Source organism: Podarcis filfolensis (assembly GCF_964270895.1).
Source record: "Podarcis filfolensis genome assembly, chromosome: 11".
Lineage (NCBI taxonomy): Eukaryota > Metazoa > Chordata > Lepidosauria > Squamata > Lacertidae > Podarcis > Podarcis filfolensis.
In genome coordinates this window covers 8,372,017-8,396,440 of record NC_139613.1, presented here as the reverse complement: position 1 = coordinate 8,396,440, position 24,424 = coordinate 8,372,017, and the positions used below count along the sequence as shown (strand labels likewise).

General features: G+C 47.2%; 1 protein-coding gene across 3 annotated transcripts in view; it reads left to right on the top strand.

Annotated features, from left to right (window-relative positions):
* The window catches only part of PSTPIP2 (proline-serine-threonine phosphatase interacting protein 2), a 61,558-nt gene that overhangs the window by 3,098 nt on the left and 34,036 nt on the right, over window positions 1–24,424 (top strand). Inside the window, exon 1 of one of the 3 annotated variants that reach the window (XM_083575821.1) lies at window positions 3,499–3,757. The exons of 1 other annotated variant lie outside the window; for it this stretch is intronic. In XM_083575821.1, coding sequence (XP_083431947.1) covers window positions 3,566–3,757 — 192 coding nt within the window. In that variant the 5' untranslated portion in view covers window positions 3,499–3,565. Of the gene's footprint in view, window positions 1–3,498; window positions 3,818–24,424 lie in introns of those variants that run through there. One more of the 3 variants, XM_083575823.1, reaches the window with a different exon arrangement.

The window sequence follows — 24,424 nt, the reverse complement described above, 5'->3', positions numbered from 1 at the left end:
TAAACTCTGGAACTCACTTCCACAGGAGGCGGCCACGAATGTGGATGGCTTTCAAAGAGGATTAGACAAATTTGTGCAGGATGAGACTGTCGTTGGCTGCTAAACCTGATGGCTATGTTTTACCTCATTGCTAGAGGCAGTAATGCTTTGGAATACCAGTGGCTGGGAATCACAGGTGGGGAGACTGCTGTAGTGCTCAGACTCTGTTTTTGAGAATCCCACGGCCATCTGGTTGGCCACTGCGAGAACAAGATCCAGAACTAGGCGGCTCACTTGTCTGCTCCAGCAAACTCTTCTCGTGCTCTTAAATTAAGAACGCTCTCTCCCCTCCCCCAGTTATTAAATAATTTTGTTAAGTAAATAATAATGATAATTTATTATTTATACCCCGCCCATCCGGCTGGGTTTCCCCAGCCACTCTGGGGGGCTTCCAACAGAATATTAAAATACAATAACCTATTAAACATTAAAAGCTTCCCAAAACAGGGCTGCCTTCAGATGTCTTCTAAAAGTCTGGTACAGTCATATCTCGGGTTAAAGTTGCTTCAGGTTGAGCGTTTTCGGGTTGTGCTCCGCGGCGACCCAGAAGTAACAGAACACGTTACTTCCGGGTTTCGCCGCTCATGCATGCGCAGACACTCAAAATGACATCACGTGCATGCGCAGAAGCTGCAAATCGCGACCCGCGCAGACATGCGTTCTCTTCTGGATGTGAACTGGGCTCTGGAATGGATCCCGTTCGCATCCAGAGGTAACACTGTAGTTGTTTTTCTCTTTGACATCTGGTGGGAGGGCGTTCCAGAGGACGGGTGCCACTACCGAGAAGGCCCTCTGCCTGGTTCCCTGTAACTTGGCTTCTCGCAGCGAGGGAACCACCAGAAGGCCCTCGGCGCTGGACCTCAATGTCCGGGCTGAACGATGGGGGTGGTTACGTAGCAGTTAAGAGTCTCAAACAACGACCAGGGAGCCCTGGATTCAAATCTCCACTCAGCCATGGCATTCATGGGCAGACCTTTGCTGCTCATCTCACAGGCCAGCCTACCTCGCAGGGTTATTGTGAGGGTAACATGAAGAGAACTATGTGTGCTACTTCATGCTTGGGGAAAAGGTGGGTGGGATTTAAAAAAATACACTAAATATGATTGACAAAGAGGAAAAATAAGTAAGGGCAGCTTTTCTGAGCCTTGCCTGAGAAGCTAGACTGGCTCAAATTGTGTTTCTTCCAGAATTTTAAAAGGGGTGGGATGGAATCATTTCCCCTTTTGCATTTGGCCAGCAAAGTCAGCATGGTTTTTTAAAAAATACTTTTTCCTTTTCAACCTGGGATAAGCAATTGTGAAAATCACAGGCTTCTGGTTTCTCTTAACTGCATACCCTTGTCAGAAACCATTCTTCCTTCAGAGCACAGCACCTCTTCTTCCCACAATCTACTGCGTCTGAAAGTGTTTTGTGTGTAACAAGCAACTTGAAAACTGGAGTTAATTAGCACCTGCAAATGCTCCCTGATCTCGCCAACACTCCAGCTGATCCTCCTACCACACCTCTGCTCCTAAATGAAGCTTCTGTTGCCATGCACAGAGTTGCCACCTTTTTGTCTGACAGGGCTCCTCTATCTGTGCAGCACAAGGAAAATTCAACAGATGCAGCCTTTTCCTGGGCAATAGTAAGGGAGAGCTCTACCTGTTGAATGTTTGCCACCTATCAATCAGAACTACACCAGAAAGACCACAATCTTATGTTTGAGTCTAAACAACCTTTGCATTCAAGGAAGTAGTGCCTTTAGGAGCTGTAGTAAACAATGCTTATTTGGAAGTAAATCAGAGTTCAGTGTGGCTTACTCGCAAGTAAGTGTGTGCAGGAGTGCTGCCTTGCCATTACTCCAAATGAATTTCCATTTCCATTACTCCCAAGAGTGTGCCTAAGGATTGCAGCTGTACGGCATTATTACTCACAGGACAAATACCACATAATACATTTAAGGCACATGGCTTCTATCAACAAATTATAGGAATTGTAGTTTGTTAAAGTCACTGGGAACTCTTTCTCTCTTAGGGGTAAACTACAGTTCTAACCTAGGATGCGGGTGGCGCTGTGGGTTAAACCACAGAGCCTAGGGCTTGCTGATCAGAAGGTCAGCGGTTCGAATCCCCGCGACGGGGTGAGCTCCCATTGCTCGGTCCCTGCTCCTGCCCACCTAGCAGTTCGAAAGCATGAAGTGCAAGTAGATAAATAGGTACTGCTCTGGCAGGAAGGTAAACAGCATTTCCGTGTGCTGCTTTGGTTTGCCAGAAGCGGCTTAGTCATGCTGGCCACATGACCCGGAAGCTGTACGCCGGCTCCCTCGGCCAATAAAGCGAGATGAGCGCCACAACCCCAGAGTCGGCTACAACTGGACCTAACGGTCAGGGATCCCCTTTACCTTACAGTTCTAACCACAACCCTAAATCTATATAATCCAAACCTGCTTTCTTGGTAGTAAAGCCCACTGAAATCAATGGGGGTTAACATCTGAGTAAACATGGTAAAGATTTGCATCATAGGTTTTGCAGCAAAACAAGAAACTTCTGTGATATGTTAAAAGACGAACAAATTATGCTATAAACCTTTATAAACTATAGTCCACGTCATCAGACTTATAAAGTGTTGCTCTGAGTTACAAATATGCATAGTATATATTTATTGGGACCAGTTGCTGCAAATTTGTTAAAGTTACTGGGAAGTGTAGTTCTTTGAGGAGTGAACTACAGTTCCCAAGGTTCTTGGGGCGGGTGTTTTAAATGTATAGTGAATATGCAGCTTTATTTTGGACCTCTTTAACCTGACTTGTGAAATTTAAGATCATGTACACGATTGCTGGGCACCAGCCTCCCCCGCAATTAAAACATCGTGTTTTAATTGTAACCTGCCCTGGGACCTTCAGGTGAAGGCTGGGCAAAATAAAATAATAACTATAATTATTATTAACACCCCATTAAACTCAGTCATTTTTGAGTAACCACATATAAAAGGATGACACTGTCTGTGCTCTGGAGTAGTCATCAGATTACCCCTCCCCCAAGTCAAGGAACAGCCTCAAACTCCATTTTTTTTACAATTTGTGCAAAAAAGAGGAAATTTGAGCATGCATTTCTTAGCCCTCTATGAGAAGCTACACACAGAGAGAAATCCTTTTACACACCTTTTTATTTTATTTTTTATTTTTTTGCATTTTTCAACAGAGTTATTTGCATTTAAAACATTTCCAACTTTTTGCACATCTGGGATTACTTGAATACCCGGACTTCCCCCCTCCCTCAGTTTCCAATATTTATCCGTTCTTTTTACTGCATCCAATTACATTTTTTTTCAAATTCACTTTTAATATTAACCTTGTTAATGTTATAAGTGTTATAACAATCCTGCTGACGTCTTTAAACCTTCACCGCGATCTTGAAGGTGCTCTATGAATTTTCCCCACCTTCTGCACAACTTTTTAAAGCCATTTTGCTAGCGGGCACCAACTCCATCTCAGCGGCCGCCTAACCATCCCCAGCCCTTCCCCTTTTGTCCAATTCAGAGGGGAAGAATGGGTTCCTTTTTCCTTTTCTTTTTTGCGCGTGCACCGGCTTTAAGACCCAGCAGAAAAGGGAAGCAGGGAAGGGAGTGGGGGGGGGGAGTGAGAAGGCACGGAGAATTGAGGAACTTGCGTGGAGCAGATCGGCCGGGCAGCAGCAGCAACAGCAGCCTGGGCACTTTTTGCGCACCTGGCGCAGAAGAGGTGGGGATCTAACCTGTTGCAGCCACCATGCGCGAGACGCTTTTCAAGGACAACTTCTGGGTGAGAGGGGAGACAGCGTGGGAGCGTGTCCGGTCTCTGGAAGGAAAAGTTAGACACCCACCCCTCTCCTTTAAAGGCTTAGTTATAAGGGGTTGGGGAGAGGGGGCGTTCGGATACCTGCAGCAAAGCTGCACAGATGCAATGCGCAGACCCTGCGCCTCTAAGGGCGAATTTCTCGCCAGGTGCGCCGGTCCTCCTGGCGATGCAGCTGTTTGTGTGTCTGTGTGCGGTGGTGGAGGGGAAGCGCAGCTGGCGCAATTGCTCCCTCTGGGCAGCTCTTAAAGGCGCAAGGGCTGTTTGGGGATTCAAAACGGGAGGCGAGGTCCTACCTAGAGGCTGGTTTGCGTCCTGCGTTGCGCCTCGAGCGAAGCGTCTTGTCCCAGCCGGAAGGTTGTAGGCAATTTATCGCGGCTTAAAAGTTTTTTGTGCAGGTGAGAGCTAAGGAAATGGACCTTGGTTCCAGAAACGCGTGCCACAGCGAATTTGTGCTGAGCTTTAGGGTGTTGCATAGATACATAGAGTCACAGAATTGGATGGGACACTGAGGGTCGTCTAGACCAATCCCCTGAAATGTGTGAATTTGCCCCCTGCGAGGATCGAACCTGCAACCTTGGCATTATCGGCACCAGGCTGTAACCTGTGCGTTGGTTGTGTGTTTGGTCTGTGCAGGGTCTGGATTGAGCAGCGGCTGTTTCTGCCTGTTTCTGGTCCCTCCCTGTCCTTAAATGCTCTGCTGCCCTTCTGAGTCTCTTCCTTTTTCTGCCTGCCTCTTCCTGCTCATTCTCCAGGCTTTCAACAGAGAGGTGTGCCAGTCCAGATGCTGATCCTGTTCTCACAGTGGCCAGCCAGTGGGAAGCCTGCATGGCAGACCTCAGTGCAACAGCATTCACGATTCCAGGCAACTGATACTGAGAGGCACAATGCCTTCGGAGCAAGAGGCAGAACTTAGCCATTTTTAGCCTTCTCCTCCATGAATTTGCCTAACCATCCATTGTCGGTGGCCACTGTCGCCTCTTGAGAGATAGCTTGGGAGCCATCGTGGTGTAGTGGTTAAGAGCGGTAGACTGGTAATCTGGTGAACCGGGTTCGATTCCCCGCTCCTCCAAATGCAGCTGCTGGGTGACCTTGGGCCAGTCACACTTCTCTGAAGTCTCTCAGCCTCACTCACCTCACAGAGTGTTTGTTGTGGGGGAGGAAAGGAAAAGGAGATTGTTAACTGCTTTGAGACTCCTGAAGGGGAGTGAAAGGGACGCGGGTGGCGCTGTGGGTTAAACCACAGAGCCTAGGACTTGCTGATCAGAAGGTCGGCGGTTCGAATCTCCGCGATGGGGTGAGCTCCCGTTGCTCAGTCCCTGCTCCTGGCAACCTAGCAGTTCGAAAGCACGTCAAAGTGCAAGTAGATGAATCGGTACCGCTCTGGCGGGAAGGTAAACGGCGTTTCCGTGCGCTGCTCTGGTTCGCCAGAAGCGGCTTAGTCATGCTGGCCACATGACCCGGAAGCTGTACGCCAGCTCCCTTGGCCTATACAGGAGTGAAAGGGGAGTGAAAGGCGGGATATCAAGTCCAAACTCTTCTCCTCTTCTTGAGGGATTGAATTCCATGGTTTATTTAACTGTGTGCTGGGTGCAAAACGTCCTCTGGTCTGCCCTTGATCTTCCGACAGACATTCAACTTCTTTGGATGTCTATGAGTTCCTCAGTTATGCAAGAGGGTGGAAAGCTATTCTCCATTCTGTTGCATGGGACCGTTCCCAAGTTCTAAAGTTATAGAGAGTGAGAAAAAAACATATCTACTTTCTTCACACCATTCATAATTTTATAGACGCCTCTCGTGTCTCCCCTGCCTTTTGCTCAGCTTTTAAAAAACCACCAAGTCCCAGATGTTGTAATCCTTCCTCATAGGGGGGTTGCTCTAGTCCCTTCTTGATCATTTCGGTTGCTGATTTTGGAATCTTTTAAAGCTCTACAATATCCATTTCGAGGCACAGTGACCAGAACTGTGGTTATATCATAGATTTGCATTTTATGTTCCTGCCCATTCCTAATTATTCATAAAAAAGGAGTTTTCTTATCTACAGCTGCTGCACACTGGCTTGGTACTTTATTTAAGGTGCCTGGTATGACCCCCAAGGTCTATCTTCTGGTCAGCCACCGCTATTTCAGAGCTTCCTAGCATATATATCAAGTTAGAGGTGGGGTTTTTTCTCTCCCTAATGTGCATCAGTTTACACTTGCTTACGCTGAATTTCATTTGCTATTTTAAAGCCCTTTCAGCCAGTTTTGAGAGATTCTTTGTGGAGCTCTTCACATTCCCTTCATTCAGAATACCAGGATTTGGCCTTGGCTCATCAGTTGTTGTAATGGTCATGAGCATGTGCAGAGTGCTTCCCTTGCACCGTCGAATTGTCCAGAGATAGGCCAAAAGTTTCTGTGATTAGTAATGAAGAGCCTCTCAGGTCACGCAAGCTGGAATAGCGGTATATATCTTTTTTTTTTTTTAATTAGCCAATGCCAACCTCCTTCTCTGACTTGCAACTATTATCTTATTTGATAAATGCATTTCTGGGATGCACTAAATTTATACAGTGAATACTGGCATTTTCCTTCTAGCTATCCTAATAGGAACAATTCTGTTCCGATTCTGTTCCATTTGCTTTAGAATCTTATTTCTCTCCCACTCTCTAAGCTGGTGTGCCATAGTGGCAAACAGTCTAATCCCAACCAAACAGCCGTTTGGTAGATCCTAAGTTATTGTCTAACTGGATTTTGGAGGGTTTTCTCTCTCTCTCCCTTATGAACTGATAATAATAATAAATAATAATTTATTATTTGTACCCCGCCCATCTGGCTGGGTTTCCCCAGCCACTCAGGGCAGCTTCTAACAAAGATTAAAAATACATTAAAATGTCACACATTAAAAACTTCCCTGAACAGGGCTGCCTTCAGATGTCTTCTAAATATCAGGTGTCTTTGACATCTAGTGGAAGGGTGTTCCACAGGGCAGGTGCCACCACCAAGAATGCCCTCTGCCTGGTTCCCTGTAGCTTTGCTTCTTGCAGTGAGGGAACCGCCAGAAGGCCCTCGGCGCTGGACCTCAGTGTGCGGGCTGAACGATGGGGGTGGAGATGCCTTTAGGTATACTCAACCACTTTCAGAATCGTAGCTCTGTGAGGGGAACGGGGTGGTCTCCTAACAGCTCTCAGCAGCCCAAACAAACCACAGTTTCCAGGATTTTTGGGGAGGAAGTCATGACCATTTAAAGTGGGATAATACTGCTATACAGTGGTACCTCAGGTTAAGTACTTAATTCGTTCTTAACCTGAAACTGTTCTTAACCTGAAACACCACTTTAGCTAATGGGGCCTCCTGCTGCCGCTGTGCCACCGGAGCACGATTTCTGTTCTCATCCTGAAGCAAAGTTCTTAACCTGAAGCACTATTTCTGGGTTAGCGGAGTCTGTAACCTGAAGCGTATGTAACCTGAGGTACCACTGTAAATGTACAACGCAAGTGGCTCCTCAATGGATTTACAAAGCCAGGAATGCAGAAAAGGATACAGACCAGAGGAACAGCGAAAGGTGAAGGACGCAGCAATCGGACACACACAAAAAGTCACTTGTACCATTTCACATCCTGCATATTTACATAGTAGCAAAGACAGACAACGGACCTTGTCTCCCAGAGTTTAGGATCACACAGCGGGAGAGAACCTCTTGAAGGCCAACCATCTGGACTCTCTGCTGAAACCATTCCCTCTTCCCAGGGAACTCTGGGAATTATGCCTCTGGGAGGGGAACAGCTTTCAACTTGTGCTGCTTTCAACTTGCAGCACCCTTTACAAAACTCCAGTTCCCAGGATTCTCTGGAAGAAGCAGGAACTGGTAAAAATGGCCAGAAACATCAGGGGGGCAGCTGCCAAATGTGGGTCCTTGGGGTACACGCTCTGTATATCCCCAAGTGCTTTGAGGGGGCATGCATTTCACTTCCTACTGTTGCGACCTTCATCGCCCTGCCCCCAACGTCTTGGCCTGCCACGTCAGGTGTGAAGCAATTCTCAGAAAAGGACCGACTGGAGAGATGGTCAGCTGGAACCTGCCCTACCTGGCCCTTGCTCCGCCCCCCAGCCGACAGGCGGGGCTACAGTCAGCAAGCAAAGGGGGTATCACCCAGGCACAGGTCACAAACCCCGCCCCCTGCTTCGATGAGTGAGCTGTCATTCTCCCGGCCCTACCTAGAGATGCCTGGGATTGAACCTGGAGTCTTCTGCATGCAGAACAGACTGAGCTACGGCCCTAACTAACATTTCTCATCTGCAAGGAGTACCGTATTTTTTGCTCTATAGGACGCAGTTTTCCCCCTCTAAAAATGAAGGGGAAATGTGTGTGCGTCCTATGGAGCGAATGCAGGGGGGAGGCAGGCAGGAAAAGCCCCCAAAAGCCGCACACAAGCTCTTGCAGGCTTTTCCCCAGGAGGTAGAAGGGACTGACGCGGCCAGTCAGTCCCTCCTTGTAGAAAAGCCCACAGGAGCCGCATACTCCTTAAAGGGTGCGCGGCTCCTGTGGGCTTTTGCGGGAGGTGGGGGTATTGCCACAGCCACGTGCAGCCTCTCCCTACTGGAGAGGTTTCGCGTAGCTATGGCAGAAGCCAAGACAGCGAGCGGGATGCGTCCCGCTCGCTGTCTTGGCTTCTTTGCTCATTGGGGCTGGGGGGGGGGGGAACCCGGGCTTCCCCTGCAGCCCTGAGAAGCTCACGGAGCAGCGGGAAGGCTGCGCGCCTTTCCGCTGCTCCCCGACCTGCTCTTTGGGGCTGGTGGTGGGTTTCCCCCCGCCAGCCCCAAAGAGCAGGTCGAAAGGAACCCGAAGCCTCCAGAGCGTGCTCCAGAGGTTTCGGGTTGCCTTCACTGAAGCCTGGAGAGTGAGAGGGGTCGGTGTGCACCGACCCCTCTCGCTCTCCAGGCTTCCAAGGTAGCCGCCTGAAGGCGACTGAACGTACCTTGAACGGCACCTTGTTTTAGAGGGGGAGAACAAGGGGGAAAAAAATCTCCCCCTCTCTGTGCAGCGCCTCCTGCTGCTTCGCTGAAGGGGCGCTGGGCAGAGAGGGGGAGAATTTTTTTTCTTGTTCTCCCCCTCTAAAACAAGGTGCGTCCTATGGTCGGGTGTGTCCTATAGAGCGAAAAATACGGTACTTCAGCAGCTTCTCTTAATCTCCTAGTCCAGCCTTTGCTAACATGGCACTCTCCAGAAGTGACTACAACTCCCAGCAGCCCATGTCACACCCTCTAAATTCTAAATATGCCCAATGGAGCCCAAAAGTTTGGGGACACCCCCCCCCCCCGCTCTATTGCATACCTCGCTCCTTGCTGCCCCTGCTCCCCAGAGCTCCCCGAGACTCTTAATCTCATGGGTCATGGGTTCAAGATTCCTGCATGGCCGGGGGGTGGACTAGATGACCCTCAGGGTCCCTTCCGACGTTACAATTTTATGACTTCGACACCACATGAAGAGGCTGCCTCTCTTTGCAACCGCTCCCACCTTTGCCTCCTTTTCGCCTCTTTCCATTTCCTCCTGTCGCTTTGCCTTTTCAGGCTGAAAACCCGTGGGAAGAATTTGTTCCTTTTGCAAATGCACTTACCGTACAGCACCTACTGACTGAGTCGGGTTAAAAATAACAAACGCTGTGGCACTTGCGCTAATCGCAGATGCAGGTGGTGACAGCTGACAGAAATGGAAACAAGAGGCAGATATCAACATGCTTGGCATGTGCGTGTGTGAGAGGAAGAGGAGGAAACCCTGGTTTGCAAAAATATGAAGGAAGTATTTAGGAAAGAGAAAGAAAAACCCCACATTTCAGACTGAGAGGGGCAGTGCCCTTCCTGTCAGGGGGGCAGAGACAGTTCACCATTATATTAGGAAGTGCCTTGCGAGGTTTGGGGGAAAACCCAAGTGCCTCGTTGCTTAAAAATGGAACTAGAGGACATCTCAGCAAATGCATAATTGCAACCATGCGGGTAGGTTAAACCACAGAGCCTAGGACTTGCTGATCAGAAGGTTGGCGGTTCGAATCCCCGCGATGGGGTGAGCTCACGTTGCTCGGTCCCTGCTCCTGCCAACCTAGCAGTTCGAAAGCACATCAAAGTGCAAGTAGATAAATAGGTACCACTCCGGCGGGAAGGTAAACGGCGTTTCTGTGTGCTGCTCTGGTTCGCCAGAAGCGGCTTAGTCATGCTGGCCACATGAGCCGGAAGCTGTACGCCGACTCCCTCGGCCAGTAAAGCGAGATGAGCGCCGCAACCCCAGAGTTGGCCATGACTGGACCTAATGGTCAGGGGTCCCTTTACCTTTACCTTTTATCTCTTGAGAGCAGGGCTGGTCCAGGATCTTTGGCCGTTTGAGGTAAACCAGAAAATGGCGCCTGCGCTCCTCCCATATGCCGCCACTGTCCCGTTTTGAGCGAGACATCCCCAATTGGCAGAAGCCACCCCAACCTATATTGTTTTTATTTATGTTTCTGATACAATTCCATATCAAAGAGATAAACAGAAATGACGCAAGAAGCAAAAGAAACAACGACTCTGAAATAGAAAAAAAATAAAATAACAATGTTAGGATATCCAAAAGAACAAACAGAAAACCAGAAAGCATTCCTCAGCTGACCTTCCCATCCTCTCCTTCCTTTTGTCTTTATCATGTTTTCTTGGTTCGCCCCGTCTGTTGCAACTACTTATCACAAGAGACTAGGACCCTGCGGGACTTGACATCTTTCCTCAGGGCCTGCAAGACAGAGCTGTTCCGCCTGGCCTTTGGTTTGGACTCAGTCTGACCCTTATGTTTCCCTCCCCTTACGGTTTTGATCTATGGGCTATTATTAAAACGAGGCTGCGTTTTAAATTCCACTTTAACCTGTATCTTAAATTGGTCCCCCCCCCTATTATTTTTTTACTGTAATTTTACTGGTGTTAGCTGCCCTGAGCCCGGCTCTGGCGGGCTATAAATAAAATTTATTATTATGTATTTATTTATTTATTTATTTTATTATATAAACTTTAGTTAATTCCTACTCTGCTGAAGAAGCCCCTGGAGGTGACCTGGGGAAACAGCACTCAAGGATTGCCCTGTCTTTCTGGATTTGCCGCCCCTCCGGGCTGTCCCCAGCCTGCCGCCCAAGGCAGCTGCCTCAGCCAGGCTAATGGGTGGACCGGCTCTGGTTGAGAGAAAAGGTGTGTTTGAGGAGGTGCCTGTTTGAGGATTCCATGGGTTTCATTGACAGATTGGTGACTACCTGTTGAGCAACCGTTTCCTGCCCTGCTGCCCTGCATACGTTTATTATCTCTGCATTGCCAAGTTTACAGCTTTATTGCCCATTATTCTTGCCTGCAAAGGGTCACTGTGCTTCTGTGAATTGCAGCTGAATTGTCATGGCCTGCCCTTTTACACTTGTTCATCCCTCTGAGCTTGTGGCTCACCATTTTAGTGTATTTTTGGTCTTTGTTGGAAGCCGCCCAGAGTTGCTGGGGAAACCCAGCCAGATAGGCAGGGTACAAATAAAAAATGACCGTGGTACCTCGGGTTAAGTACTTAATTCGTTCCAGAGGTCCGTACTTAACCTGAAACTGCTCCTAACCTGAAGCACCACTTTAGCTAATGGGGCTTCCCGCTGCTGCAGCACCACCGGAGCACGATTTCTGTTCCCATCCTGAAGCAAAGTTCTTAACCTGAAGCACTATTTCTGGGTTAGCGGAGTCTGTAACCTGAAGTGTATGAAACCTGAAGTGTATGAAACCTGAAGCATAAGTAACCCGAGGTACCACTGTATTATTATAATTATTATTATCCGCCCACCTACCTGCCAGGTTTGTAACTGGTGTTCCTGCGACTGAGGACTGTGCCTTGGACCTGTGATGGAGGGGACAGCAGCCCACGAAGCTTTACGCCGTGATAAATGAGTTTAGTTTTCAATTCATGCTATGGATGGGGATGTAGAGGGCCAGCAGCTGGCGGCTGCATTGCTGCCTCCTCTTGCTTTCTTCCCTTCGACTTTTTGAAACGGCGCCTGTCACTTCCTTCTTCCTCGCCGACTTCTCCCTGTCCCTCTTGGCCTTGCAAAACCGGTGCTTGTGAAAGTGCAACTGGAGGTTTGCTCTCTGAAAGTGGGACTTTGGGACGCAGCAAGATGGTGGGCGAGCGGTTGCTCTTGCTTATTGCTATTGCAGCTGGTGTGTTAATCGGCTTTTAAACCGCTGTCTTGAGGCGATTTGCACATAAAACAATTTGAAATGCCAAAACAACAGGTTAGCATACATTGACGGGTCACTTCTCGGGTACAGAAGCAAAGGGGGGGTTGTTGGACTACGACTCCCAACATCCCTGACCACTGGGATGATGGGAGTTGTAGTCCCACAACAACTGGGGACCCAAAGTTGAAAAAGGCTGCCTTTGTTGTTGTTTTGTTGTTTAGTCGTTTAGTCGTGTCCGACTCTTTGTGACCCCATGGACCAGAGCACGCCAGGCCCTCCTGTCTTCCACTGCCTCCCGCAGTTTGATCAAACTCATGCTGGTAGCTTCAAGAACACTGTCCAACCATCTCGTCCTCTGTCGTCCCCTTCTCCTTGTGCCCTCCATCTTTCCCAACATCAGGGTCTTTTCCAGGGAGTCTTCTCTTCTCATGAGGTGGCCAAAGTACTGGAGCCTCAGCTTCAGGATCTGTCCTTCCAGTGAGCACTCAGGGCTGATTTCCTTCAGAATGGAGAGGTTTGATCTTCTTGCAGTCCATGGGACTCTCCAGTCTCCTCCAGCACCATAATTCAAAAGCATCAATCCTTTGGCGATCAGCCTTCTTTATGGTCCAGATCTCACTTTCTATGTTCCTAAGGCTGCCTTAGGAACATAGAAAAATACCTTGTCCTGAGTCAGACCATTGGTCCATCTCAGCCCTACCTGGAGACGGCGTGTGTCTTCTGTATGCATATCAAGATGTTTAGGACTGCCTCTCTCCCTATGAACCAACCTGGACCCTGAGATCATCTTCTGAAGCCCTTCTTCGTGTGCCTCCTCTGTGAGAGGTCCGGAGGGTGGCAACACAAAAACAGACCTTTTGTGCACTAGCTCCCCATTTGTGGAATGCTCTCCATAGGGAGGTTCAGCTGCCACACCCATTATACACCTTTTGGCGCCAGGCAAAAACATTCCTCTTTAACCAGGCCTTTGGCTGATTCACATCCAATGCCCTTTTAAAACATGTTGGGGGCGGGGAAACTACTGGGTTGCTCTTGTTTTTGTTTTTATTATGTATTTTGTGTTTTATATTGTGATTTTACGTTGTGAACTGGGACCTGCGGGTATAGGACAGTATACAAATTTTTAATCATCATCATAATTAATAATATTGTTTGAGTTATAGCCCTCCTTGGGGAAGAAAGAGAGCAGCTTTTGGACTGAGTCCACTTCTCAATGAATGATTAGAAGACAAACAGTGTTCCTGGTCTGTATTAACAGAAGCTAGAGAATGGAGTTCATAATAAATACTAATAATAAATTTTTATTTATACCCTGCCTTTCCTGGTTCAGAAAACCAGGCTCAGGGCAGCTAACAACAAATTTAAAACATTTAATTGATGCAACAAAAAACAGCATAAAATACAGTATAAAACGTGAATAACAATAAATTCAGAATTAAAAAATCAATTTAGGGGGAAAATCCATCCAATAAACATTAGATGATCACCAGGGCTAGCTGGCTAAGTTAGTCCTATTTGGGCCAGCGAGGAGACCAGGGGAGAATTAGCTGTGGGATCCCAGAGCGGGTAATCATCATAAAAAGGGGAGAGGGAAGAAGGGGAATGAAAGATCAGGCTAAGTTCAAATTAGCCTGGACTGTGATAGAAAAGTCACTGGAAAGGAAAATGAAAGTAAGAAAACAGGATACGGGGTCAAGTCTGGATTGTTTAATGTGCTAATGTGAAGCTGCTCTGTGTGCAGGAAGTCAGGAGGAGAAGTGGGAAACGTGGCAACACTTTAGAGCAATGAAAACAAAACCCTGGCCCTGTCAGAGGATTCTGCGCTGCGCTTTCTCTTGTGGAATGGCAGAGTTCAATGCAGGCAGGCAATTTCTGCTGCAATCCTTGCCCACCCCAAATATTTTAAAACTGCATCTTAACAACAGCAAAGAAATGTAAGAAAACTTGGTTTTAGAGAAAGGGCAAGTTGTCACAGTTGCCCATAAAGATGTATGGTAAAGGGTAAAGGGGACCCCTGACCATTAAGTCCAGTCGTGGCCGACTCTGGGGTTGCGGCGCTCATCTCGCTTTACTGGCCAAGGGAGCCGGCGTACAGCTTCTGGGTCATGTGGCCACCATGACTAAGCTGCTTCTGGCAAACCAGAGCAGCACACGGAAATGCCGTTTACCTTCCCGCCGGAGCGGTACCTATTTATCTATTTGCACTTTGAGGTGCTTTCGAACTGCTAGGTTGGCAGGAGCTGGGACCGAGCAACGGGGGCTCACCCCATCGCGGGGATTCGAACCGCCGACCTTCTGATCGGCAAGTCCTAGGCTCTGTGGTTTAATTCACAGTGCCACCTACGTCCCTGTAAAGATGTATAGGATACCTCAATACGATTTACTGAGCCTGTGAGAAAATGGACCAAGAGGAAGTGAGGCCTGTATAGTCATTCCAAAGCAGGTTTTCTTAAACTTGGATTTCCATCTGTTGTTGGATAACAACTCCCATCATCCCTAGCTAGCAGGACCAGTGGTCGGGGATGATGGGAGATGTAGTCCAACAACAGCTGAAGACTCAAGTTTGGGAAACGCTGTTCCAAATGGTTCCATGGTTTGAATCGAAACAATTGCAGTTTTTTACTCCAAAGAAAAGGATAAGGAATAACTCTGAACTGTACTAAATCCAGACACTCGCATAGAGCTGTGGTACCTGATGCTACCGAGTCACTGTATAGAATAAAAGTAAACGGCAAAGAAGCAATCTCGAAGACTTTGGTTCCCGGACACTTTTAGCGAGGTTCTTCCCCTCCAAGAACGGTGATTTGTTAAGTCTTGGAATGCCAATTACAGAATCCTAGTGTTAACGGAGAAATCTGAGGGCTCCCTTGGACAAAAAAACAAGGACACCAGCCAGGAATACCAGAGCAAAACAGCAGCCAGTAGGCTTGGTCTTTATTGAAGACTGTCATGACAGGACTCCCACCTGCCACCAGGTGGATCAAGATGGAAGCCCTGAACAAAAGGAGACCCCAACTTTTATTAGCTACTAATCCCCCAAGCTACACCCCTAGAACTACATCACAGCTACATCATGACTACATCATAAAAAGGAGGGGTTGTGTTAGGGGTTTGTGGAGGTAACCTGAGTACCTTGTCACCTGGCTGGTCCCTCCTTTCCCCCCTCCCCATGAGTATTTTCCAGAGGACAAAGGGGAGTTGGCAGTTTCCTGCCCCCAGAGGGAAGATCTGATCATTGTCCTTTGTTTCAGTCCGTGTTGAATCCACTCCCATATGCAAGTCCTTTATGACCCTGATGGTCTTCTGTCTGGGACCATCAAGGTTGGCATGCCAACTGGGTATGGCTCCTGCATACATGTTGGTACGCTCAAGGGATTATGGTCGTCCTGTATCAAACCATTCCCCTTTGATAGTCCTTCCTTCATGGAGCAAAATAAAAGTGGACCGGTGTAGATCCGATGTACGGTTGATTTTCTATGAATTTATAACAGAAACATCGCGTATGTCATGTGTGAGTGTGTCGAGTTTGTACAAACTAAATGATTGGGGGGGTGATCCTGCAACACTAGGCGCACTTACTTGGGAAGGAGCCCCTCTGAATTCAGCAGGGCTTACCCCTGAACAGACATGGAGATGGGTTGGAGCTCAGTGGCGAATCATTTGTCTCGTGTGCAGAAGGTCCCAAGTTCAATACCTGACATCTCGGGGGGGGGGGCGGGAGAGACCCCTGCCTGAAACCTTGGAGAGCTGCTGCCAGTCAGTGTAGAAAAAAGAAAGATAAAAAGATAAAGGTAAAGGACTCCTGGATGGTTTAGTCCAGTCAAAGGCGACTATGGGGTTGTGGCGCTCATCTCGCTTTCAGGCCGAGGGAGCTGGCGTTTGGCTTTCCGGGTCATGTGGCCAGCAGGACTAAACCGCTTCTGGCGCAATGGAACACTGACGGAAACCAGAGTGCATGGAAACGCCGTTTACCTTCCCACTGTCAGGAGCTGGTCCTACACTGAAGTAGGACCCTGGCAGAGACACGTGCCCGACTGGCATGTTCTCTCCTTCCTGGTCAATCATTCGGGAGTTTCAAAAGCTTTCTTCAGCCCGAACATCACAGCAACCGATGCCATCGGCACACTTAGGGATCCGCAGAGTCTTTGCAGCTTGCATGACAGACCTCAGTGTTTTGGCTAATCTACTTTATTTACATATAAACACACACGGAGCACTGCAACATGGCTCCCTCTCTCTCTAGCATCAGATAGCAAAGAGAAAAAACAAAGGACAATAGTCCCACTTCACGGAACACAGTAACACAAACATCCTGTCTCCGTCACTTCCCACTCTGTGGAGTCAAAACATACACCGTCATGTGATAGACAAAAATCCCATGACTGCAATCATGGAGCAGGAATTCTAACACCCGCCACAGTGGTACCTATTTATCTACTCACACTGATATGCTTTCAAACTGCTAAGTTGGCAGAAGCTGGGACAGAGCAATGGGAGTTCACCCCGCTGTGGGGATTCGAACTGCCAACCTTCCGATCGGCAAGCCCAAGAGGCTCAGTGGTTTTAGACCACAGTGCCACCCGCGTCGCAGTCAGTGTAGACAATACTGAGCTAAATGGACCGTTGGTCTCATTCAGTAGAAGGCAGTTTCACAAGTTGCACTGTAAGTCTCAGCAGAGTTGCCAGCTTGTGCTGAAGACTGGGAGGGCAATGACGTGTGCATGCTGCTGCGACGTCAGGACATTGGGGGGAGCCGGGGGGGGGGAGCTGAACATGGCGGCAGTGCCGACTCAATGGCAGGTGGTTCCTTCTCTCTTGTTCTCGGATGTCTCCTCCTGCTGCCTCTTTGCTGTCCTTGGCTCTGCACTCAGCCTACTCCATCCCCTGTTCATTCAGAACATTGGGGGCCCCAGCTCCTCATCCAAAAAAATATTGGGGACCAGGGGACCCCAGAAGAGATGTGCCCCTAGGAGTCGGCGCCCCTGAGTCTCTTTTTTTTTAATAAAATATTTATTAAGGTTTTAGGAATTTATATAAAATAGAAAAAACAAAACAAAAAACAAGAACAATAAAAATACATACAAACCAACAGAACACATACAACAACATGTATAATTTCAATCCCTTATATTCATAAAACTTACTTTCCCCACCTCCTCATACCTCCCCTTTCTGTATTCCATTCTCTAATTAAGTCAATTCAGCAAATTCTTCCCCTAATTTCTGTATAATTTTTAACCTTTCTTTTCTTAATCACATAATCATTACAGCTTTTAACCACTTAATTTCTGAATCAACATCGTTCTAGCCTTCCATAATTTTACAATGTTTCCTAAGATAGTCCTTAAATTTCTTCCAATCTTCTTCCGCCGTCTCTTTTCCCTGGTCTCGGATTCTGCCGGTCATTTCTGCCAGTCCCATATAGTCTATAACCTTCATCTGCCATTCTTCCACGGTGGGTAGATCTTCTGTCTTCCAATACTTTGCGATGAGTACTCTTGCTGCTGTTGTAGCATACATAAAAAATGTTCTGTCCTTCTTTGACACCAATTGGCCAACTATGCCCAGAAGAAAGGCCTCTGGTTTCTCGGCGCCCCTGAGTCTCAGTCGGTTTAGTGGGGCTGAACAGAATTGTGCTGTATCTGGAATTTGGTTTCCATCTGCCTCCGGTCACTCTTTCTGTTGCACCAAGGACTCATCAGCGGCTGACTTGTCACCTTGAAGCAGCCTACAGTTTCCACCGATATTCCTGCAAACAGCTCCTCTGGGGTTATTTCTGTTTATAGCTGTGCCACAGATGGTGACCTAGTTATGTTCCCAGCCGAAACATTTGCACTGGCTTCTTTGCCTCCGGCACTGGTGAGGAGACCTTGCAATGCTGAGGCTGGGCTTTGTGGCACTTGGCTGCCCCAACCCCATCTTGGTGGAGGACTTTGAGCTTTTAAAATTTCAGAGGCGCCTGTGTGCTGCCAACATTTGGCAACCCTCCTGCCCCTTGCCTTCCGTTGTTCGTCATGGTTGCAGTGCCCCCTGTGGCGCGCTCCCGGCTTGGTGCCCAGTGTGGGGGAACCAGTTGCAGTCCCCTAAATCCATCTCTGCCCATCTGAAACTCTCTGGTTATTCCAGGAGCGTTTAGGCCACCCTGAGCAAGGAGCAAATATAATCCTGCTGGTGCCAGTTTTTAAAAAACACAGAACCAGAAAGGTGTGTGTTTCAGTCTCGTGACCGATTTACACCATCAAGTTCTCTTTTTTTTTAAAAATATTTTTTATTAATCAGTTTTTATAACCGCACAAACATAACATAACATAACATAAATACAACAAATACTTAAACAAACAAAGGCAAAAACAAGACAAAACAAAGAAAAACAAATACCATTTCATATCTTAATTTCTTAAACCTTTCTTCCCCGACTTCCTCATGCCTCCCTTTTCTGTATTCCAGATTCTAATCAATTATTCAGCAAATCTTCCCTTATTTTAATTTAGATTTAAGCTAATCTTCCTTATTCTCCTTGTCTTAACCGTTGCTAATAGTAACCATTTACTTTCCAGTCCAACATCATTCTAATTTTCATTAAATTTATAATATTTCTTTAGATAATCTTTGAACTTTTTCCATTCCTCTTCCGCTGCTTCTCTTCCCTGGTTTCGGATTCTGCTCGTCATTTCTGCCAAGCCCATGTAGTCTATCACCTTCATCTGCCATTCTTCCAGTGTGGGTAAATCTTGTGTCTTCCAGTACTTTGCAATGAGTATTCTAGCTGCTGTTGTAGCATACATAAAGAAAGTTAAATCCGTCTTTAACACCCCTTGGCCGACAATACCCAAGAGCTTCTGCGGATGTGCGAGCAGAGAAACCCGGAAGTAACGCGCTCCGTTACTTCCGGGTTACCACGGAGCGCAACCCGAAAATATTTAAGCTGAAGTGTATTCATCCCGAGGTATAACTATATCAATAAGCATGACCCATCCACCATCCAATTCACCAGGGTACTGAGAGAGCTACATGCTGTTCTTTATATACTATAAAAAGGTAAAGGGACCCCTGGCCATTAGGTCCAGTCGTGACCGACTCTGGAGTTGCGGCGCTCATCTCGCTTTATTGGCCGAGGGAGCCGGCGTACAGCTTCTGGGTCATGTGGCCAGCATGACTAAGTCGCTTCTGGCGAACCAGAGCAGCGCACGGAAACACCGTTTACCTTCCCGCCGGAGCGGTACCTATTTATCTACTTGCACTTTGATGTGCTTTCGAACTGCTAGGTTGGCAGAAGCAGGGACCGAGCAATGGGAACTCACCCTGCCGCAGGGCAAGTCCTAGGCTCTGTGGTTTAACCCACAGCGCCACCTGCGTCCTTATATACTATACCCAACAGCTTAATTACCACAACTTAAGAGCACTTGCTATACTGTTTCACAGCTGTAAAACTAGGTTATGTTATTTGCTCTGGCCTTTAAAGAAATACACATCTTGTGTATAAGATATGAAAGTATGTTTAATTATTGCTGAAAATGATAAACTAATAAAAAATTATATAATAAAAAACCCACAGTGGAGCATCTGCAGCGGACAGGCCCAGAGGTCAGCACACATCCCCAGCAGACACTGGGCAACATGGGCCATAATGGTTGGATGACAGAAGAACAAACGAAAGAGCCCTGCCAGATCAGATCAGCGGCTCATTTATATGCCCTTTGGGAAGTCTGTAAGCAGGAAGTGAGTGCAATGGAGCTCTGACAGAGGAAGTCAGGAAAAGTTCTGCTTCACAGCTACCATGCACAAGCAGACCCTCAGATTAACACAATAAGAATCTGCTCATTGGTCCATCCCGATGACTGACAGCAGCTTCAGTCTGGCCATACTGGCTGGGGTAGCTGGGGGGCACCGGTTTGGCAGAGTGTCTCCTAAAAAGCTAACACTGTTATGTACTGAAGTTCTCACCCTGGGTCAGCAGGGGGATACTGTAGATAGTTATGCAAATAAACGATCGAAAGTGACGTTAAGTGATTGGATAGTTTTTATGCAAATGAAGGATCGAAAGTGACGTTCAGTGATTGGATAGTTTTAGAAAGTTGCTACAGTAACGTTGTACCGGAGCTCTATATAAGCAGGCTGACTGAGCCCTTCAGTTCAGTTCTGTTCTGGCCTCTGAATAAACAAGAGCTGTTTGAAGAATCGCTGTGTCGTCTGATATGTTCACCCACAATTTAACAAACACGGTGTTAAGAGATTTGTGGCTGGGGACCCCATAACTCTCGAAATTAATAAATGGTAGGATTTTGAGGCTTTGTGTTGTGAAAGGAGAAAGACAAACTGCAGAGGAAATCCTGAGCAAGCTTATGCAAAACAACCTGGCCATCAAGAAACAATACAGGGCCATTGAGAGCCTTTGACAATGCAAGAGAACTATCCTCCCCACTGTGTGATTGGGGATTTGGAAGGTTGCCACAGTAACTGGGTGTGAAATGGCAGGAAAAGAGGGTTTTTTAGCAGGGTGTTCTGGGAAGAAGAAGGAAGAAGAAAGCCTGGGATCCATCTTGGGCAGGATGGCTGAAGGCTGGCTGGGAGAGATGCACTGCTGTGGGGTACAAGGCTCTTGAAAGAGCCATGCTGTAAGATCTGGACTCTTCCCATGCAGACAGAAGGTGTAAATGGGCAAATGAACCACATTTCTTAAAGCTATGACAGTCTCTGTTGTGTCTCTGTTCTCCAAAGGAACGCAGACCCTGGGTGAGTGCCAGGAGCCCCCATGAATCTGGTAGAGGGTAGGGATGGCACCCAACTTTTGAAACAATATTTATTGCAGCCTGACCTATTCTAAGCTTGGCACCATGCAGGCATATCTCTCTGAGAGGTTCCCTTAAATACTGTCTAATTTCCACGAAAGTTTGTGCAAAGCTTTCTCCGCTGAGCATCAAAACCATGATCTGCAGCATTGTCACGCCAGTGTGTGAGAACCAGAGTTCCCCTTTCCAGCATTATCGCATTGCCTCAGTGTTACAAAGAACTCGAGGAAACTGGAATTCAGGGTTCTGAGAAAAGCCCTTTCCTAAATTTATATTTTCGACTACAAGGTAATCTTTTGTTCCTGGGCTGACACATTGAGGCTGACTGGATGACATGCAAAAACACGTCTTCTTTGAAGAAAGTCTTCTTCGCCAGCTAGCCATGGCCAAGAACCAGAGCACATCTCTCGCAGCCACAAGGCCTCTGTCCTGAGATCTCAGAGAGCTGCTGCGAGTCAGACTGAAGGAATGGGTTTCTGTGCAGTCAGTCTGAAACGGGACCCAAAATCTTCATTTTTCCTCCTCCAAGGGAGCATTTCTAAAATGCATTAACTTGACCTCTTGAGTCAATGTATAAACAGAAAGCCAGCTGTATAAACAAGTGCTCAAAGCCCTCTCCTTTATCAGTCCGTGACGGCAATGGATGGCCTTGCCAGTTCCGTGGAGCAGGGATGGCATGTCTGGGTCTTATCTTACATCCTGACCACAAAAAGACGCACAGACCTTGTCAAGTCTGACAAGAGACCCGGGAACGGCGCCAGGAGTGTTCTTAGAGTTGGTGACCTCCTGCCCCAAGATAAGAGTATAGGAACAGGAGCAACCTTTTATGGTCAAGAGTACCGGAACAGGAATATCTGTTTATGGTCATGGATGTCAACTTGCGTGTATAAGCTGACGTGGTTGGATTCCTGGGGAAGGGGGGAGAGGGTGCCTGGAGGGTATATATACTGCATGAAATTTCTCATTTCTTTGGACTTGCTGTGAACTGACCACGCAAGTGCCTTCTGCTATCAGGAGAGCAGAATAAACTCTTTCTCTGAATCAACCTCGGTGTCATTTGACTTTCTTTCTCCCTCTCGGGAGCAACACAGACCCCACCAGTCGGTAGAGTCTAATCAGGCTACAGGATGAGTCAGCCGAGGGCTACATAAGTCAGATGCTCTCACTCAGTGTACGTCAGGTTCCTAAGGTGTGACAGAAGCCCTAGGCAGAGAAATTTTGACTGGAGAGAACAAGACTCAAGTCCTTGCTCAGCACCAGCCTAAGTACATAAGAAGAGCCTGCTGAATTAGGCCAGTGGCCCATCTGGGCCAGGATCCTGTTCTCACAACGGCCACCCAGATGCCTGTGGGAAACAGGCAAGCAGGACTTGAGCACAAGAGATCTATTCACTTAATATACATTTCTTACTTTCACTATTACATTTAAATCTCATAACTAATATCTCCATTCTTTCTCTACTTTGCAATGTTTCATGTATTTCTCCTTACAAAACTTCTTGTAGTCCTACTAGCGTAATTTGTTGATTACAGTTGCTCTTCAAATAGTTCGTATATTTCTTCCAATCTTCTGTGAATCTCTGGTCCCGCCGGTTTCAAATCCTTCCTGTCATTTTATCTAATTCTGCGTAGTCCGTTAATTTTATCTGCCATTCTTCTTTCGTCGGAATTTCTTCTTGCTTCCATTTCTGGGGATGCTCCGCTGTGTTTTAGACAGAATCCCTGGCGTCCCGTTATTTCTCAGCTGCCTCTGAGTTTCAGTTCCTCCACCAGATTGGAATCATAAAATCATAGAATTGTAGAGGTGGAAGGGACCCTGAAGCGGTCTAGTCCAACCCCCTGCAATGCAGGAATCTCAAATAAATAGAACCATAGAATAATTTCCTGCCCTCTGTGATGATCCTCAGTGTTGGCCTTTCAGCCTATCCCTTCTAGGCAGCAGAGCCCACCGATGGCCTATATGGGGCTGAACAGCTGGAATTTGCTCAGCCCATGATGGAGGCAAGTTCTGCCTTTGGGGAGAGTCAACTTCCTAATCGCCACACATTTTTTAATGATCCACTCAGAGCTTTCCCCCCAGATGAAGAGTCCTATACAGTTTCTTTTTTTTTATAATAGATTTTTATTGATTTTACAACATATATTAAAACACAAAACAACTAACAATTAACGACATAACACATAAACAAACAAACATGTAAACACATATAATTTCTTAACCTCTCTTTCTTGAACCTTGTTTCAACGACTTCCCCATACCTCCCTTTTCTGCATCCCTGTTTTAAATTTTCCCAGCAACCCCTAATTTCAATACTTGTAATTCAATTTCTAATCCTTTTCCTCTTACCCAATTATTTATCACTGCAATTCTGTTTTACATTACCCATGACATTTTAGCACTCATTAATTTTACAACAGTTCTTAAGATAAACTTTAAATTTCTTCCAATCTTCTTCCACCGTCTCTTTCCCTTGGTCACGGATTCTGCCAGTCATCTCAGCCAGTCCCATATAATCAATCACTTTCGTCTGCCACTCTTCCAGCGTGGGTAGTTCTTGTGTCTTCCAATACTTTGCTAAAAGAACTCTTGCTGCTGTTGTAGCATACATAAAAAACGTCCTATCTTTCCTTGACACCAATTGGCCTACCATGCCCAGGAGGAAGGCCTCTGGTTTCTTATGAAAGGTACACTTAAGTACCTTCTTAATTTCATTGTAGATCATTTCCCAGAAGGCCTTGATCCTTGGGCACGTCCACCAAAGGTGGTAGAAAGTACCTTCAGTTTCAGTCCTATACAGTTTCTAATGCGCTGGACTTCTTTGCCATCAATCTGGTTTTGTGGTATATTGATCAGCTTCATAGTGACACTCTAATAAAAGGGTGGCCATGAGAATCTTATTCTTAGGGCCACTGGTTGGAGAACCACATTGGGCGAAAGATTCCTACATTGCAAGGGGTTGGACTAGATGACCCTCAGGGTCCCTTCCAACTTTATGATTCTACACGGGACTACAACTCCCATCAACCCTAACATTGGTCTGGCTTGTGGGGGCTGCTGGGAGTTTTGGTCCAGAGACATTTAGAGGGCCACAGGGTCTCTACCACAGCTGTTGAACTTCAGTGTGCAGAGTGGGGCTTGTGAATATGGCTGGAGATCTCGTTCTACCTGTTGCAATCACACCATGAGAGATACAGCGGTAAAAAGGTAAAGGTAAAGGCCCCCTGACAGTTAAGTCCAGTCGCGGACGACTCTGGGGTTGCGGTGCTCATCTCACTTTACTGGCCGAGGGAGCCGACATTTGTCCGCAGACAGTTTTTCCGGGTTATGTGGCCAGCATGACTAAGCCACTTCTGGCGAAACCAGAGCAGTGCACAGAAACTCCGTTTAGCTTCCCGCCACAGTGGTACCTATTTATCTACTTGCACTTTGATGTGCTTTCGAACTGCTAGGTTGGCAGGAGCAGGGACCGAGCAATGGGAGCTCACCCCGTCGTGGGGATTCGAACCGCCGACCTTCCGATCGGCAAGCCCTAGGCTCTGTGGTTTAACCCACAGCACCACCCACGTCCCGTCCAATACAGCAGTAGA